The sequence below is a fragment of the Manis pentadactyla genome, chromosome 9 (assembly GCF_030020395.1).
Source record: "Manis pentadactyla isolate mManPen7 chromosome 9, mManPen7.hap1, whole genome shotgun sequence".
Taxonomy (NCBI): Eukaryota; Metazoa; Chordata; class Mammalia; order Pholidota; family Manidae; genus Manis; species Manis pentadactyla.
Window position 1 is genome coordinate 99,184,766 of NC_080027.1, and position 17,722 is coordinate 99,202,487.

Consider the following 17,722-nt stretch of genomic DNA (forward strand, 5'->3'; position numbering starts at 1 on the left):
TTTTTTTTTTTTGAGAGGGCATCTCTCATATTTATTGATCAAATGGTTGTTAACAACAGTAAAATTCTGCATAGGGGACTCAATGCACAATCATTAATCAACCCCAAGCCTAATTCTCAACAGTCTCCAATCTTCTGAAGCATAATGAACAAGTTCTTACATGGTGAACAAATTCTTACATAGTGAATAAGTTCTTACATGGTGAACAGTACAAGGGCAGTCATCACAGAAACTTTCGGTTTTGATCACGCATTATGAACTATAAACAATCAGGTCAAATATGAATATTCGTTTGATTTTTATACTTGATTTGTATGTGAATCCCACATTTCTCCCTTATTATTATTATTATTATGTTTAATAAAATGCTGAAGTGGTAGGTAGATGCAAGATAAAGGTAGAAAACATAGTTTAGTGCTGTAAGAGGGCAAATGTAGATGATCAGGTGTCAGGTGTGTGCCTATAGACTAAGTATTAATCCAAGCTAGACAAGGGCAACAAAACATCCACGGATGCAGAAGATTTCTCTCAAAACGGGTGGGGGGGGTGAGGTTCTAAGCCTCACCTCTGTTGATCCCCAATTTCTCACCTGATGGCCCCCCTGCGACTGTGCCTGTCTTAGGTTGTTCCTCCCTTGAGGAACCTTACCCGTCTCTGGCTAACCAGTCATCTTCCGAGAACCACAGCAATTTTAAAACTACAGATCATGACCCTCAAATGGGGGTCCAACATAGATGGCTGCAGCCAACATGTTTTAAAAGAAATAGAATTATCAAAGTGTATTGCACAAAGCAGTGGTAAGTGCTGTTTTGTGAAACTTCTGTTTTCAGTTTCTGTGTGTACGTGAGGAATACGCTGGTGCATGCTGTAAATTCAATTGCTTACAGTGGGTCGTGATTAAAAAGGCTAGGCGAGCAGCAGGCAGTGGTCTGTAGAATCACATAGGTTGTGGTTCTAAAGTCTAGAAATTAAATTCTGAAGCCATGATTCTTAGTTGAGGCTCTGGGTGCAAAGAGCTTCTCGGCATTGCTTGACAGCATTGCGTTTAGACCTGTCAGGAAAAGGCAGGAGAGGAGGCAAGAGATGGCGGAGAGGCCTGAGGCTGCCTCTGCTCAGTGTCTTATATGCCTGCTCTGGGGCTCCTGGCCCTCACTGTTCACAGCAGGAAGTCCTCTCCAGCGTCTGAGAAAGCAGGGCTCTGTGCTCTGCTCACAGAAGTTGACCAGAAGGGTCTGTTGTAATGGTGCTGCCTTGAAGGGCTCCTACGTCTCCCAACAAAAGAACACCAAACTAGGATCAGAATGCCTGCACTGTTCCCTGACCAGCTACGATCGCAGTCGGGCCTCGGCAGCTTGTCAGGGACTTCAGCTGAGGCAAGAGTCCCCAGGTCCAGGAGGAGACCAAGCCATGGATTTAGGAGCTAGGGATTGAGATTTTATGTCACCTGGTTGTAGGTGCTCATTGGGAAAATAGGAAAAGGAGAAATGAGAGGCAGCCTCACACTGGCAAAAATGCACACCATGGTGTGGCCACACAGGGACTTTCTTTCCTTCTTTCTTCATTTTAAAGAAGTTCACTTGTTCCTCAAATCTGAATATTTACATGTATATTTTGGGCATTACCAATTTAACTTGAAGGATAAATCTCTGGAACAACATGAACCCTCCAGCTATGTCTTACCTCATATGCCAGGCAGTGGTTTGATGTGACTTTCCCTGACAGTGGCTGGCTCAGAAATAGCCAGCCCAGAAATACTGCCCAGACCCCCAGGCTCTCTGGAGGAGGACTAGGCTTTGGAGACCAAGTTCAGCCTCAGCTGCTCCATGGCAACGTGGAGTGGGGGTCGGTCGGCACTGGTTTATGTTAAGGACTCCAGGGCTGCAGAACCGGAGTGGCAGTGCTTTCTTTAAAAGCTTACCCCTTTAACGATGATTTCTGCTTTTCTATTTATTTAAAGATGTTTTTGGACTTGTGTTTGTGATATCTCTTCCCATCACTTCATGTGACTTGGGACATAGCAGCTGGGATGATGTTCTTTTTACCCAAAAGGAAAATTGAGCTGGGCTGGGCTGGGGCCTGAGGAAAACTTGGAGACTTTTAGAAGCCAGGCAAGCATGGTCTTTGGTTGTTTTTCTTTTTTTTGAACCAAAAAAGAAAAACAACCAAAAACAACTCAGATTGTTAGAGGCAGCCAGTGTGATAGAAAGAGTGTAATCCTTGGAGTTGAATGCTAACTGCTCGTTGGGCATATTACTTGACTCTTTTAAGAACTGGACTCTCAACAGTTATGAAGACCCTATAACAAACTAAGGTTCAGCACCTTACACATAGCAGGCCCTTGATGAGTACTGATTCCCTCCCAGGCCTTTTTTTTTTTTAATTTTTTAATTTTGGTATCATTAATCTACAATTACATGAAGAACATTATGTTTACTAGGCTCCCCCTTCACCAAGTCCCCCCCACATACCCCTTCACAGTCACTGTCCATCAGCATAGTAAGATGCTGTAAAATCACTACTTGTCTGCTCTGTGTCACACAGCCCTCCCCATGCCCGCCCCACACTATACATGCTAATCGTAATGCACCCTTTCTTTTTCCCCACCCTTGTCCCTCCCTCCCCACCCATCTTCCCCAGTCCCTTTCCCTTTGGTAACTATTAGTCCATTCGTGGGTTCTGTTATTCTGCTGCTGTTTTGTTCCTTCAGTTTTCCTTTGTTCTTATACTCCACATATGAGTGAAATCATTTGGTACTTGTCTTTCTCTGCCTGGCTTATTTCACTGAGCATAATACCCTCTAGCTCCATCCATGTTGTTGCAAATGGTAGGATCTATTTTTTTCTTATGGCTGAGTAATATTCCGTTGTGTATATGTACCACATCTTCTTTATCCATTAACCTACTGATGAACATTTAGGTTGCTTCCATATCTTAGCTATTGTAAATAGTGCGGTGATAAACATAGGGGTACATCTGTCTTTTTCAAACTGGAGTACTGCATTCTTAGGGTAAATTCCTAGAAGTGGAATTCCTGGGTCAAATGGTATTTCTATTTTGAGCATTTTGAGGAACCTCCATACTGCTTTCCACAATGGTTGAACTAATTTACATTCCCACCAGCAGTGTAGGAGGGTTCCCTGTTCTCCACAACCTCGCCAACATTTGTTATTGTTTGTCTTTTCGATGATGGCGATCCTTACTGGTGTGAGATGATATCTTATTGTGGTTTTAATTTGCATTTCTCTGATGACAAGCGATGTGGAGCATCTTTTCATGTGTCTGTTTGCCATCTGAATTTCTTCTTTGGAGAACTGTCTGTTCAGCTCCTCTGCCCATTTTTAAATTGGATTATTTGCTTTTTGTCTGTTGAGGTGTGTGAGCTCTTTATGTATTTTGGATGTCAACCCTTTATTGGATCTGTCATCTATGAATATATTCTCCCATACTGTAGGATACCTTTTTGTTCAATTGATAGTGTCCTTTGCTGTACAAAAGCTTTTTAGCTTGATATAGTCCCACTTGTTCATTTTTGCTTTTGTTTCCCTTGCCCAGGGAGATATGTTCATGAAGTAGTCGCTCATGTTTATGTCCATGAAATTTTTGCCTATGTTTTTTTCTAAGAGTTTTATGGTTTTATGACTTACATTCAGGTCTTTGATCCATTTTGAATTTACTTTTGTGTATGGGGTTAGACAGTGATCCAGTTTCATTCTCTTACATGTAGCTGTCCAGTTTTGCCAGCACCATCTGTTCCTCCCAGGCCTTTTGAACTTGTCTTCCCTGGACTGTCATTTTTCATCACTGCCCTTGGTAGGTCATACATTTGGTCTTCGGCAAGTCCCAGGATGCTCTGTTCTAGGGTGGGCCTCAGGTGAACCCCTGGGGACCCAGTGAGTCCTGCCTTTAGCATGGGGGCCGATGTAATGCAGTGCTCTTCTGTGCTTGTTTTTGGTTTGGAGTCATTTACAGTAAAACCCATCAAGTGCAGTAATGTGATCAGGAGAGATGGGACTTTCAGAAGCAGAGTGCACAGCTGTTCAGGTGGCATGCCTGGCTGCTTGGCATTACAGTGTTACTATTTGTTAGGGAAAGCTGAAACTAGTTAGAGAGTGGTTTTCCTTAAGACATAGTCTTAAGGCTAGCGTCTTTTCATTGTTCCTGCATTAAAATTAAGTGCTCTATATTGGGTCAAAGGCACTAACTGAAATACTCTTTTGCAAATTGAGTGGGGAGAATGTCTGCTCCCTTGAGGCCCTCCCCTTCATGCTGTTGATTCACGAACACTTGAGGGATTTTCTGGGATTGATTTTCAAATGCCCCACTCTTGCACATGCAGAGCTCTCCCCAGACATGCTCATTCGCTACCTACCTCCTGCCACTGTCATCGAAAACCTATCGCTTGAGGTTGGGAAGAGACTAGATGAAATGGATCTTAGAAATGTGTCTACAGTTAGTTTGAAGAAAATAATTTGCATGGATGTCAACCCTTTATCGGATCTGTCATTTATGAATATATTCTCCCATACTCTAGGATACCTTTTTGTATCCCAAGAGAAGAAACTAGTTCTTAAAAAATTGTGGTAAAATATACAATTTTAGCCATTTTAAAGTGTATGTTTCATTGGCATTGAGTGCACTTACATTGTTGTGTAACCATCCCACCATCCATCTCCAGAACTGTTCATCTTCCTCAATTGAAAGTGTCCCCATTAAACACTGGCTTCCCCCCTCCCCCTCCCCCAGTCCCTGGCAACCACTGTTCTTCCATCTCTGTGAGTCCCAGGCTCCAGACCTCCTGTGAGTGGAATCACACTGTGTCATTTTGCTGCTGGCCAATTTCCCTTAGCCTAATGTCCTGAAGGTTCATCTGTGGTGTAGCAGGTGTTGGAACTTCCTGCCTTTTTCCAGCCGAATAATATTCCATTGCGTTTACAGACCACATTTTGATCATCCATTGACAGACACTTGGGTCATTTCCACCTTTGGCTATTGCAAGAGGCTGGTTGTGACGTGCTGAGATGAAGGCCTCCTTGTGAGGTGGACAGGTTGAATAGCTGGTACTCTGTAGAGTGGCTGAGGTGTATAGACGTGGCCCTCCAAGTTTACACAGCAGGGTATGAAAGTCCTGTTTTATATCTAGAGAAACTCTCCCTGCCCCCCTGGCTTGTCAGGACTCTTGATGGAAGGGTAAACAGGAGGGCAGCAAGGCCAGTACTTGACGTAAAAGAAGCTGTGTGGCGAGCTCCTCCCCTGGACTGAGAGACACAGATGGCATTTCCCTGCTCTGAGCAGCTGCTCCCCAGCAGCACACCTGGGCCTCCCGTGCTGGGATGACCTGGCTACAGCAGGGCTGCGGTGGCCGAGCTTGGGAATGAGCTCTTTGCACAAATCACAGATGGGGCTGCATCTCTTGAGTCTAAATGTTCAGCAGCATTCTGCCTTGTTTCTGCCTTCTCTTCCTGACCAGAGTTAATTTGGCTCCACTCTGCACTTGTTTCAGCCCAAGTGTGAAAGATGCTGTAGGAGGACTCCTTTTCTAGGCATTCCTTTGTGCTCACTGACTACAACATGGGAAAGTCCATGCAGCAAATGACTGGTGTCACATCAGTGAGGTGCCATGGCCCGGCTTCAGCCCTCCCTGTAGGTTCAGACTGTAGGGTCCTGGAGCCTGGGACTCACAGAGACAAAAGAACAGTGGTTGCCAGGGGCTGGGGGAGGGGAGAGGGGGAGCCAGTGTTCAATGGGGACCCTTTCAGTCTGAACCGGTTGGGAAGCTCAGGCAGGCCCTTGAGCCGTGCACCCTTCTGCACCTCACACTCTGCTCCAGGCCTTCCGGGCACTACTCAGGCCTGGCTCCAGTCGCCCTAAGAGCACAGGGGCAAGTCCACACTCCACACACAGGATGACCCTTAGGAAGGCTGGACACACACCACTGCCCTTTGGGATGTCCTTTTCCACATGTGCAGAGCTGTGTATCACATTTCACAAAGGAAGCCTCTGCCAGGAAGTAGCCTTCCAGCACCAGCTGGGTGTGGAGGGCTCTGGTTGGCTGTCTCCATGGTGGTTTAATGTTGTGTGACGTCTGTGCTGAGAGGTGGTGGATATGTCACCTGGCTGTAGAGGCTCTTAGAGGGTGGGGAGGGCCATACAGCAGTTTTATGTTTTCCCACTGAGCTTCAGGAAGCTCACATGGTCTCCTGCTTCAGCATTTTCTCTGTTCCCTCAAAGCCAGAAGTGGATCTCCCACTCTGTCCTGCCAAATACTCAGAGGACCCAACTTCCATAATGGTATGTCTGGGAACCCAGAGGAATTTTTCCATTCTCTTTGGTAACCAACACGACCTCCTTTCCAATCAATACGAGACACAGCAGAAACGAGATCAGGCCCTCTGGGTGGCCAGGGAGTTGGAGACATTCTCCAGCTGGAGCCTCACTGGTGAATCAAGGGCAGGTGCTTCTGTGACCTGCCCTTGCCCACCCACCTCCACTGCCTTATCACAGCAGACAAAACTGGTTGGAAGCCTGCTGATCCACATGGCTTGCCCTCAGTGCTCCCACAGTTCCCTGGGGAGTCCTGGGCCTTATCTAGGGGCTGCATGGCTCCTCCTTCCTGTTGCAGCTCGCCTGTTCACCTGGGCCTGTTCGCCCGGGTGGGTGTCTTCATCCTCCCCCTGCTTGTTGCCCCATGCATGTGCCCCAGCATCAGCTCCCCGGTGCTCCACATCATCTGGAAAGCCTGGGCCGGAAGGCTGGTGTCGACCCTTGTACTCCAGCACCTAGAAGGAAGCCACTTCGCTTCCCCAGGTCTAGAGCTTCGTGAACAAGAAAGGGGATTTTTTTCTTTCTACAGTGCGTTTGGGCTTTTCATTAGTTCACTCTATAAACACTGAACTAAATACCTGTTACATGCTAAACATTCCAGCTGGGCGAGACCCAGGGCTGCCCTGGAGGAGCTGGCAGTGTAGCTGGCCACGGGAGGTGCAATCAGATCAGGGAGCTGGCGCAGCGGGGCGGGGCGGGGAGGGTTGACTTCCACCCTGCGGTGGCCAGAGTTACCCGGGAAGGCCACCTAGAAGTGGGGACGGTTGAGCCAGGTCTTCACTGTTGAGCTGGATTTCGGTGGCTGGCCAGGGAGGGATGTAAGATTCCAAGAGACCAGAGAGAATGTGGCGGGACTAGGAAATGGTGAGTGGGCTAGTGTTTCCAGAACACAGGGGACGGGGTGGAGAAGAGCTGGGGCGCATGTACCAGCTTACTGCACATTGAGGTCAGCATGGGCTGAATTTTGAAGTGCCACAGTCTCGAGAAATTAAAATATCCTGTGGGTGATAAGAAGACGTCAAGTTTTGAAAGCATCAACAAATGTAGGCGTAGAGAGGAAATGTTGGGGACAGAGACATCCTGATGCCTCTCTTACTGTGGTGTTTCCTTGAAGGGCTGTATCCCTCCTGGTGTGCACGAGGCTCCCTCCCTCATTCCCCACCTTGGGTTTAGTGTCTGCTCAGGCTGTAGGAGAGAAACAGAGACTTTGAGTTAAATATTCTGCCATCCCAGGAATGCTGACCCATGGCCTGGGGGTGAAGGGCGGGAGGCAGGGTACCATCATGGACGGAGCAGCAAGTGGCCTTTGGTGCCTCTGGACTCTGGTCCCACCTGTGTGTGTCCAGGCAGGTGGTTCAGGCCGCTGTGCCTGGGTTTTCTTTTTTTGTGAAAAATTCACATCTTTCTTTAGATGTGAATGCCTGTCCACCTCTGGAGTCTCCATGAAAAGCAAATGAATACTATACAGAAATGCCATTTTGAAAGCATGAGGCGGGACAGCCTCACATGCATTTATCTGTCTCCCTGTGGCAGGCCTTCCTGAGGGCTCGTTCCCCAGCTTCCCCTGTTGGGCTTTCTGTCCAAGGAGAAGGGCTCTTAGAGATCTGAGTTCTGGGCCAAGGATGATTTCAGGTTTGCATGAACTGCATCATATAAATGCCCATCTCAGGTTTTTTAACCTGGTTTGATTTTCTAGCTACCTTTGTCATCCCCTCCCCTGCTCTGTGAATCCAAATGCAGGCATCCTACACAGGCTTTTGAGAGAAGATGGTGAAGCACCAGGCTGGCTGCTCTGCTCCCTGGCTGGGGCTCGTCTCCTTCTGGAAGCCTGGTGCCGAGCAGGCTGGCTGGAGAGTTCCTGGCAACAGATGAGCAAGACTTTCTCCCGCCATAAACACTTTGAGGGCGACTCTGCAGGGCTTCCACATTCCCTTGTAATGTTGCGCTGGTTCCACCTCACTCCCCTGGGTTTTGTTCCTAACAGCCCATGTCAGGCCTTGCTGCCACAGGTGAGAGAGAATTCTCAGTTGCTGAGAACTGGGTGCTGTAGGGGGCTGTCTTTCTGTTAGATTCCTTTGTTCTTTCTATTGGAAATCTCCCTGAGACCCAGAAAGCCTGAAGGTTTGTCAGTATGGGACATGCCCCAGGGTATTAAGATATTCAGGTCTTTGGCTCCAATTTACTATTTCCCACTTGGGGCAGCAGCTTATAAACTCTTTTTGTAAAATATCTTGTGCTACCTTCATTTCTTTTGTTTTTTAAAATGAAATTTGGTAAGATGAACACTGTGCTCTGGGGTATGGGCTTTGTAAGTTCTTGGTGGTTGGTTTTCAGTCCCCCTTTGCCCCGGCCTTGGGCAGGTGGCTTTGCCATCTCTCAGATTAGGGTGGAGGAGAGGCACAGGAGAGGGGATGGCACGTGGCCTAAACGCACAGTTTGGGAATTGAGAATCAAACCGGCCACCTCCCCCCTCAGTGGCCCCATTCACAGTTGGCTTCCACTGCACAGCAAACAGGAAGGCTTTTGAAATGGGTAGGGGGGGAGGGGGGATGTGTGGCACGGTGGAGAGAATGGGGGCTTGGTACACAGACACGAGTCAAGTCCTGGTTGTGCCTCTGGTGACTTCTGTGACCTTGAGCTGCCTTTTTCTTACTGGCGAACCTGGGTGTTCTCACTCTGCACCACTGCCTCTTGGGGCGGCTTTGAGCACAAGGAACAATGTATGTGAAGGAGCTCCATCAACTCTATGGTGTGACAAGGGGACAGAGAGAAAGGAAGTCACGTTGGCAGCAGGGCCTTTTGTCTTTCCAGCTGGGCTGCTCGGGCACAAATAGGGACTGTAGTTCCTGAGTGGGGCTCCCCTGACCTCTCTGCCCTGGGACACCTGTCACAGATTCCCGAGGTCCGCCACTTCCACCCAGATTCACACCCTTTGTACAGAACAGATGACAGGTTGTGGTACTTTGGCCACCCCTCTGGGCCTGGCTCCTCTCAGAGCGTCAGGGTGTAAAGAAGGAGGGAGAGAGTAGGCGTGGGTCCTGGGGCGGACATACCTGGCAGATGCAATCCAGGGTGACACAAGCCAGTCCGATGGCCACCCACCTTGGGAGGTAGAGCTGTGGCCAGATGCATCTGGATTCTCCCTATAAATATGTATGTTCCCCAGAAAGGGACAGGAGGTGGGAAACAAAAGTCGTGCGTGCTGGAGGCTGGAGCTGCTGCCCACCTACCATTTTTAGCTTCTTTTAGTTCCCACAGGTCCTCCCTCAGGAAGTGTGAATCTCCCTCATCTCTGGCTCCCGCCCCCGGCATCTCTTCACACCAAATACAGGTTAACCTGAGTGCGCTCAGTTGGTTAGCTGTCAAAGGTGTCATCGACGGAGGACCTAGCATGAGCCAGGCAGTGTCCTGCTATGGCTAGGTCCTTAAAACAGCCCTGCGAGGGAAGCATTACCACCCACATTTTACAGATGAGGAAACTAAGGCTCAGAACCTTTAAGTGGCTTGGCCTAGGTCACACACTGGGCAAAGTGCGGGAGCTAGGATTCAAATTTCCATTTGCCTGACTCCGAAACCTTTGCTCCACCTTGCCTTACACTGCCAAACAACTTAAGTCCCTTTGGGCTTTCCCTGTTCCCAAGAACCCTGAATGGCTGGCTGAATGTTACTTAGGTTTTTCCAGCTCTTTTGGGCCAAACACCAACCCACAGGTTCTCACCTGGGCTGCACACTGGAAACACATGGGAGTTTTAACTAGTCCCATGCTAGTGCTAGACTGCAGTCCAAACCAGTTAAGTAAGAATCCCTGGGAGTGGGACCCAGGCAACAGTGGTTATAAAGCTCCCAGGAATGCTGATGTGCAGCCCAGGTTAAGGGCCACTGCATTCGCCCACCAGGCCTTCAGCTGGTAGTGCTCCTGAGTAATGATGGTGAGAGAGAGGCATCTGCCTGGGATCCTTCAGGAGAACAAGAAATTCTTCAGCCTGACCTTTAGGTGGCCTCCCTACATGGCTGCTACACTGTTTCCAGATAGCTCTGCCACTGAATTTTTACTTAATGTGTCATTCATCCTATAAGCTTATAAGCAGCATCTGAATTCCCCGCCTGGGCTTCTCAGAGACAGATGCTAGAATACAGACATTTGTTTTGAAGGGGGAGGTGGGGTGTTGTCAGGACTGCATTTGCAGGGTTGCCAAAAAGATGGTCTGCTAATAGACTGCATTCGCTCCTTTTTTCATTGCCTGGGTTGAGGCATTTACATGTCACAGGTGGGAAGGGATAAAGCACAGATCCAGACCTGCACAGTGCAGAAATATTCAAATTGGATTTTAAAATAAAAGGCTATATTTAATTTTTAAATGAAATCTTTTACATGGATGAAAGTGTTCCTCTGTGTGCCCCAAGCATATTGCAAGGAGATAGCCTTACATCAGGCAGGCCTGGGTTGGATCTGGGCTCTGTATTTATAAAAATTTCTACTCTTTGCCCATGCCAGGGTGGCTGTGGAGAGTAGCTGAGAGAATGCATATAAGCTCTGGCATAGGGCCAGGCACACAGTATACACCCAATGCATATTAATTCTTTGCCCTTCCTGCTCTACCCTATTTTAAAGATGGGATGTCTGTTGCTCTGCAATGGAAACTTGCCAGCCAACCCCATGGTAAATGGAGCAACACCCACCCCTCAGGAGCAGAAGGGCTGGTCTAGGTCAGAGTGTTATCCACAGCCTGAAAAGAAGGGAGCTGTCTGGCCTTTCTCTGGGAGCTAGCACCATCCCACTGGGCTGAGAATGCGGGGGTTAGATCCTCTCCCCAGACCACTGGGTCTAACACGGGAGGGGAGATGCATGCTCATTTTCTGACCAAGGTGCTCAGCTGAAAGGCCACCAGGCACAAATAATTTTGCTTTCAGAGGGCAGTCAGGAGCAATGATTTAATAACTTCATGGGCTGACCTTTGCCTATTTGGGGACTTTTTCTTAGCAGAGTGAAGGACACACCAACTCAGCTTATTCACAAGGGGTGTGGGTGTGGGTGTTGCGGTGGGCTGAAGTGGCACATTTTCCCTCTTCTGTTCCGAAGACAGGTAAACTCTTGCAGCCAGTGGGCTTCAAGGCAAGAGGACAGCATGAATCCTTCCTGGAGAGAGGACACATAAAGGGCCTGGGAGCACAGCTCCCTCCATCAGCCTTTTCTTTGCCTGAGTGAGCCTGCTCTCTGAGGAGTTTCCATCACCTAAAATGGGGCTCTTTTCCTTCCTCGCCAAACTGAGATTCTGCTTTCCTTTCCAGTAAGAGTCGTGGTAACAGCACAGTTGGTCCCGGTAAAGCCGACCCTCCAGTACCCCCTTCACTGTGTTTCGGGCACGAGGGTCCTAAAGCCCCCTGCGTCTCTTCAGGGGAAAGAGGCTGTTTCTCCTGCTGGTGCGCGACGGCCTTCGGGCTTTCCTACCTCCCACCGTCCTGCAAAAGGGATTTGAAGAACCTGAGGCCACCTGTCAGAGCTCAAGCGTGCGAATTAAATTTCACCGCGCGGGCGCTCTTCGGAGGTCGCGCGGCCACGCCCCCACGCGCTAAGCACCGCCCCCACGTGCGGAGCCCCGCCCTTCCTCACACGCCCCGCGCTGGGGTTGGGGCCGGGGTGGGGCGGCTCCTGCTCGGTCAGCGGCCCAGGGGTCCGCACGGCGGTGGGTGAGGCAGGAGATGGCTGGGTCCGTGGGCGTGTCAGAAGGGCAGCCGCGGGGCCGAGGTGTCAGTGCCTAAACAGGCTCTGGCTTTGGGCACTTCCTCTCCCTCCGCATCGCTTTAATAAATTCTTGTCTGGTTTCTCCCGACTGGGAGTAAGAGCAAGTGACACTGGTGGAAAATGGAATTACAGAAGTTAGTCTATTTCTCCCCCCAGCGAAATAAAACGTAAAACAACAACTTTGCTTAAAACGCATTATACGTCCACTGTACATAACTGGATAAGTCCAGAAAACTATAAAGAAATGAAAAGTCATCTATCTTCACCTTGTTAGACTTTTTTTCTAAGCACTTAAAAAAATTGCTTTCATATTGTCAAAATGCAATTTTAAGTCTATTCTCTCGGGTTACACTGATAAGGAAGAACATTTCCATTCTTTTACCTGCTGTCTTCCTTAAAAACCACTTCAAAAGGGAAGCAGAATATTAATGCAGGTCAGTCTCCACAATTCAGCTTTTTTTGAGACTATCCCAAGACCACGGAATTCGGAGCCTGCTGTTATTTTTTAGTTCATGCGGTTAATCCTTCTGTTTTGTGGACTGATACTGAGAAGTGACATGACTTCCTAGGCGTCGCTGAATTAGCTGCAGCCCTGAGACCAAAGAACCCAGACATCCTGCCTCTAAACCAGGCTCCTTCCCACACTCCTGGAGCACTCAATAGGATGGCTGTTTCTAGGCTGAGGAAGGAAGAGGGGATGCCAGCAATGGCATCTGAAAGTCTTTGGACTTATGGTGCATTTCACGTTCTTTTTACAAATGGAAAAAAAGTGACATTTTCTAAAATTCCAAGTAGATGCTGTCCCCATTGGAAGGAAACACCAGCAAGGAGATACATTGAGAAGCAGAGGGCTCTGTCTTGGAGTGGCACCCAGTTCTCTGGGACACACGCACCTGTCCCTGTAGAAGTTGGCCCGGACATTCCCACTGTGTACTTCTCCTGTGGACCTGTCCTCTGTTCAGCCACTATTCTTCCTCCATCAGTGGCACCTCCACTAGGATCTGCCCCCTGGGGATGCCCCTTGCTAGCTAGAGGGATGCCCTCTGTGCCTGCCTGTTTCTCTTGCTTGGAGTATTAATTGACACCCCCACTGTCACTTTCTGGGAGGCCTCACTCATCACACAGGAAACCTTTGTGAGAGCAGCCTAGGATAAGTATGTTTGAAGGTAGTTGTCAAGACCATGCAAAAACCTGCCCAGAGCCTTAGCCCAGCCAGGCTTCTTTTGGAGTAGATAATCCCCACTTTTCTCTCCTCCTGAAACTAAAAATAATGAGAATGAACACCCAGATGGTGTTGAGTGCTATCTCAAAGTGACCCAGGCTCACTTTACAGATGAGAGAACAGATGGGGCACAGACAAGCTTGCCTGAAGTCACAGCTAGTAGAGGGCAGAGCCACAACACACACTTTGCCTGGTTCCAGAGACCATGCTTCTTACCACTCACTAAACTGGGTGGTTTCCTACAGGGGTTCAGCCCTTTCCCTCTGTGGCAGCATCCTAGAAGAGGTCTGTCACCCAATGCACAGCAATTTTATTTCCTCCCCTCTTGAGTGAAAATCTGAGGTCTTGTGACACTGGTTCTGTGCTCTGTCCTGAGTCTTCATGGCAGCTAGTTTCCATCTTGTATCATTTTATGTTACTTTCCACAGGCCATTTTTGTCACATTTTATAATGAGTTGCCATTTAGTTATCAGTTCTTTTGTAAACATCTTCATGTGAATAATGTCAGGAACATAATCTTTGTCAGCTTCCATGTCCCAGTTTGGGTTTGAACAAGTGTGGAGGTGTGACCAGGGAGCACAGTCTGGAACTGAACGAATTTGTTTAAATATAGACTCCACAACTGACTGGAAATGTGTCTTTAAAAAATAATTCCTTTGTTTCATCTTCTTTGATAACCTGTACAAGCTTGAGTATAGCAAGTGAAATAATACAAGTGAAATACGTGTACAAGTGGAACAATATGTTATGAAATGTACAAAGGCGAAGCTAACCGTCTCCCCTGAACTGCCACATCCTTACCCAAGCAACTTGGCCTCTCCAAGATTGTTTTCTTGTCTGTAGCTTGAGGAGGACACCCACTTGGTGAAGGATGGAGGCTGGTGTATGTGAAGGTGCTTCTTATGTGGTAGTGTCCCTTGGAGGGGACATACATGTGTCAGGCAGCAGGCAGGGCTCTGTCGCCATGGAAGGAGGGGTCCTCCACCTTTCCGCTGTCTTGGTTACCCTGGGCTCTTGCATCCTGCAGCGCCTGCACAGCTCAAGGCCGGGGAGTCAGCAAGCAGGCTTCCATGACCCTGAGCCAGCCCAGGAGGCGCAGGGGGAGCACACCTCCACCACTTCCAGCCACAGCCAGGGTGGGTGGGTCTGAGTTCCAGGGTTTCTGGTCCTGGGGCCAGGCCTGTCCAAAGTTCAGATGAGGTGAGAGAACCTAGAGGGAGAGCCTGCTCTAACCACCCCTCTGCCCCCTCCCTCTCTGGGGGGAAACCTCAAACAGCTCCTCCTACTTCTCTTCTGCACACACCTCTTCCTGCCTCCTCCACCTTGACACAGAGGTCTCTCCCGGCCTGGTGGCATCTTGCCTGGGGTACTAATAATAGAGAATGGCAAATCAGCCAGGCCGTGAATCAGAAGGCTGGCCCAGCTCTGCCCTTTCTGGCAAATTTGTGCGGCTGACTTGGTAAATATCCTTTGTGAGCAGAATGAGCCTTTGTGTGTCCTGGAAACTCCTGCTCTCCCTCCCTGAGGGCAACACCCTCCTGAAAGGATGATGGGGATGCCTTTGGCCTCCAGATTTTAGGAAAACATAGTTTCAAATAGCTCTAGGCTTCCAAACCAGCCTTGGGGCAAAGGAAGAAGGGTTTGAGGGTTGGGGGAGGAGCTGCCAAGGTGCTCTGGAGAAGTGGGGATGGAGAAGAGGGGATGATAAGTGTGGTTCTTCCCCAAAGGGAACACAACACACACGAGTCCTTTCCGAAGCTGTAAAGCAGAAACAAGAGTGAAAGATGTATTTTCTTATTTAATAGCAACCCCAATGCCTGCTACCCAGTTCAGTGGATTGTCTCTGTGACTTGATTATATATAGAAATTGCTTAAGAATACCTTCAATTCTTTTTCAATCAAAATAGGAGATACATGTCCATGAACAGATTAAAATACAACACAGATTCAGGGGTTGTCCTCCAGGCACTGTTGCCAAGTAAACCTCACACGTGGACATGTTCTGTGGTTTGCAAAGCACTTTCCCGTCTATTTTCTCACTTGGCTGTCACAGTAACCTTGGGAGGAGGCAGGGCCTGTCTTGTTCTAATCCCTGTTTCTCAGATGGGAAAGCCAAGGTTTGGGAAGGTTGAGTGGCCTGCTCGAGGTCACATGGGGGCAGAGAAGGCCCTGGAACTCAATCTTTCCTTAAGGGCCCTGTCTCCTGCTGAGATGAAACAGTAGATGGCTCCTGGGACCCAAGGGCCCTAGAAAATCTCAGATTAAATTAATTCACCAGTGCTTTAAGAGTGCACATGGACTTGCTGGCTGTGGCCTTTCTGTGTTAGAATTTACATATAAGATTGAAACCACGATGGCTGACTCTCAGGGAGCCAGCACCAGCCTCTTTCTGCACTCTGCCATTGCGGCATGAGCTCCGTGGGGTGGGGTGGGGGTGGGGGTCCCTGGTTATTCTGTCTGTATTGCTTTAAATATCACAATTGTCTGGCGTGTAATTGTGAGTTAAAAAAGTATACGCAGAAAAGCATCAGGCAGCAGCCAGATGTTCAGTTTAGTAAATGGAAAATATGACTCAGAACTGGGGCCACTCTGACCCTCCAAGCAAGCAAATAAGCATGGAAGGTGAAGTCTTTGTCTTTGGGTTGTAGGGAAGGGGGCAGGGGCCCAGGTTCAGGTAACTTCATTTGCTTCTGCCCTGGCTATTTGGTCTGGCTAATCCTCCTTTGACCAGACTCTGTCTATAGGAGGACCTACTGAAATTCTGCAGAACTGTGGGCAGAACTGTAAATAAGACTCAGAAGGGTGAGTTGGGGAAGTCCTCTAGTGGAAATATAGCTGATGGGTGGGTTTGAGGAGCCAGAGGTCAGTGCTCAAGGAAAGTTTAAAAAGACTGATCCTGTTGCTGGTAACGACCTGCTTCTGCAGGGCACATTAGTGTTTCCAGAGAACCTTCCTCATCTTCACGCCTTACTCCATATGCATCTCACAGCAGCCAAGGATGTGAGCAGTGCGGTTAATACTATCCCTTTTCTATGGAGGAAGTAGAAGCCAAGAAGCAGGCAGGTTGAGTAACTCGCCCAAAGTCCCACTGCTACTCAGCGGCAGGGCTGTGGCCAGAGCCTGGGCTTTGGTCCTTACCGTCTGGGTATTCCTTCCAGGGGGCCTTCCAGCCTTCCTTTCTTTCTTCCTCCACCCCAGGGGCTCCTGGTCCTTCGGGTTGCTTAGGGCTAAGGGAAATGAGCATGAGAATTTTGCAGTGCCGAGATGTGTCTGGAAAAAGGGGGCCTGTATCTGGGTTCTGATCTGTGCTGGAGGGTTTGTGGTGTTGGGACTCAGCTCTCAGGGGGTGCATGTGCAGGCGTTTCCAAGCATGGTGGCTTCTTGCATGCTGCTAGTGGAAAGTAGTAAGAGTTCCATTTTCCTGTTTCAGGCGAGCATTTCCCCTTGGGGTTAGAGTAACCACTTCCTCCTCAGCACCCAACAGAACAGGGTAAACACCGCGTACAGCAGAGTATTCCCTCCTGAGGCTCACTAGGTCCCTCTTTCCCTCTTGTCTTTATACACACACTCACACTCAGGGTTCAGAAGCTGGGCTGCCTTCCCTGCAGGTGCAGTTTTCAGAGTACCCTGCAGTGGCCTGGGGAACAGAAAACCCACACGGGTCAGACGCAGCCCTCACCAAGGTGCCTGTCTTCTGCTTCACCTGGGAGGGAAGTGGGGCTGGAGTCATCTTAGTAGGAACACAGAGTAATTAATTCTCGAGGGGGCACACCGGACCCACCAGAGTCTTGGGGATGTGCAGTGCGGCTGCAGACTCGGGGGGCATGAGGAATGATAAGGGAAAGATGCTGCAGGAGTTGTTCTGGGAGTGGAATGGCGAGGAGCAGTGGAGCGGAGCTTGGTGGTTAGACCCTCTGCAAACAGAAGCAAATGGGATTCTAAAGAAATTGGAAGGGTTCTGGGATATAAGGAAAGGGTCAATAAAGGGTGAGTGAAAAATTTAGAGAGGCTGTTCATTTTAGATATTTTAAAAATACTTCAGCACTTTTTCAATATTTGTAATTGCTGGTTTTGAAAAACTTCTGAATCCACCTGAACTTTTCTTAGAATTTCATCACCACAAAATTATTGTGATTTAGAGTCCATCACCCCTGACTTTGTAGGATGGGAACTGAGATAGTGTGGGAAATGGAGGCATTGAGGCTTATACAGGCTGTAAAACTTCCCAGCTCCACTCCAGTCATGCTAAGAGTGCACCAGAAAAAGAAGGGAGGGGGAGAGTAAAGCCACTCTGTGCGTTTGTGCTTTATGCATTAAGTAGAACAGTAAAGGAGCAGGCCTTTGAGCCTATCTGGCAGAAATCTCACAGCAGAATAAGCAGGAGCTTCCTGCAACTCTGGCAGATGTGCAAGACACAGTCCAGATAAACTTCAATT

At 48.7% G+C, this 17,722-nt stretch overlaps 1 protein-coding gene across 3 annotated transcripts in view; it reads left to right on the forward strand.

The window, feature by feature from the left end:
• The window catches only part of ITPKB (inositol-trisphosphate 3-kinase B), a 92,153-nt gene that overhangs the window by 39,522 nt on the left and 34,909 nt on the right, over positions 1-17,722 (forward strand). Inside the window, exon 3 of one of the 3 annotated variants that reach the window (XM_057507869.1) lies at positions 8,062-9,083. The exons of the other annotated variants lie outside the window; for them this stretch is intronic. Coding sequence (XP_057363852.1) covers positions 8,062-8,082 — 21 coding nt within the window. The 3' untranslated portion in view covers positions 8,083-9,083. Of the gene's footprint in view, positions 1-8,061; positions 9,084-17,722 lie in introns of those variants that run through there. 3 annotated transcript variants of the gene reach the window in all.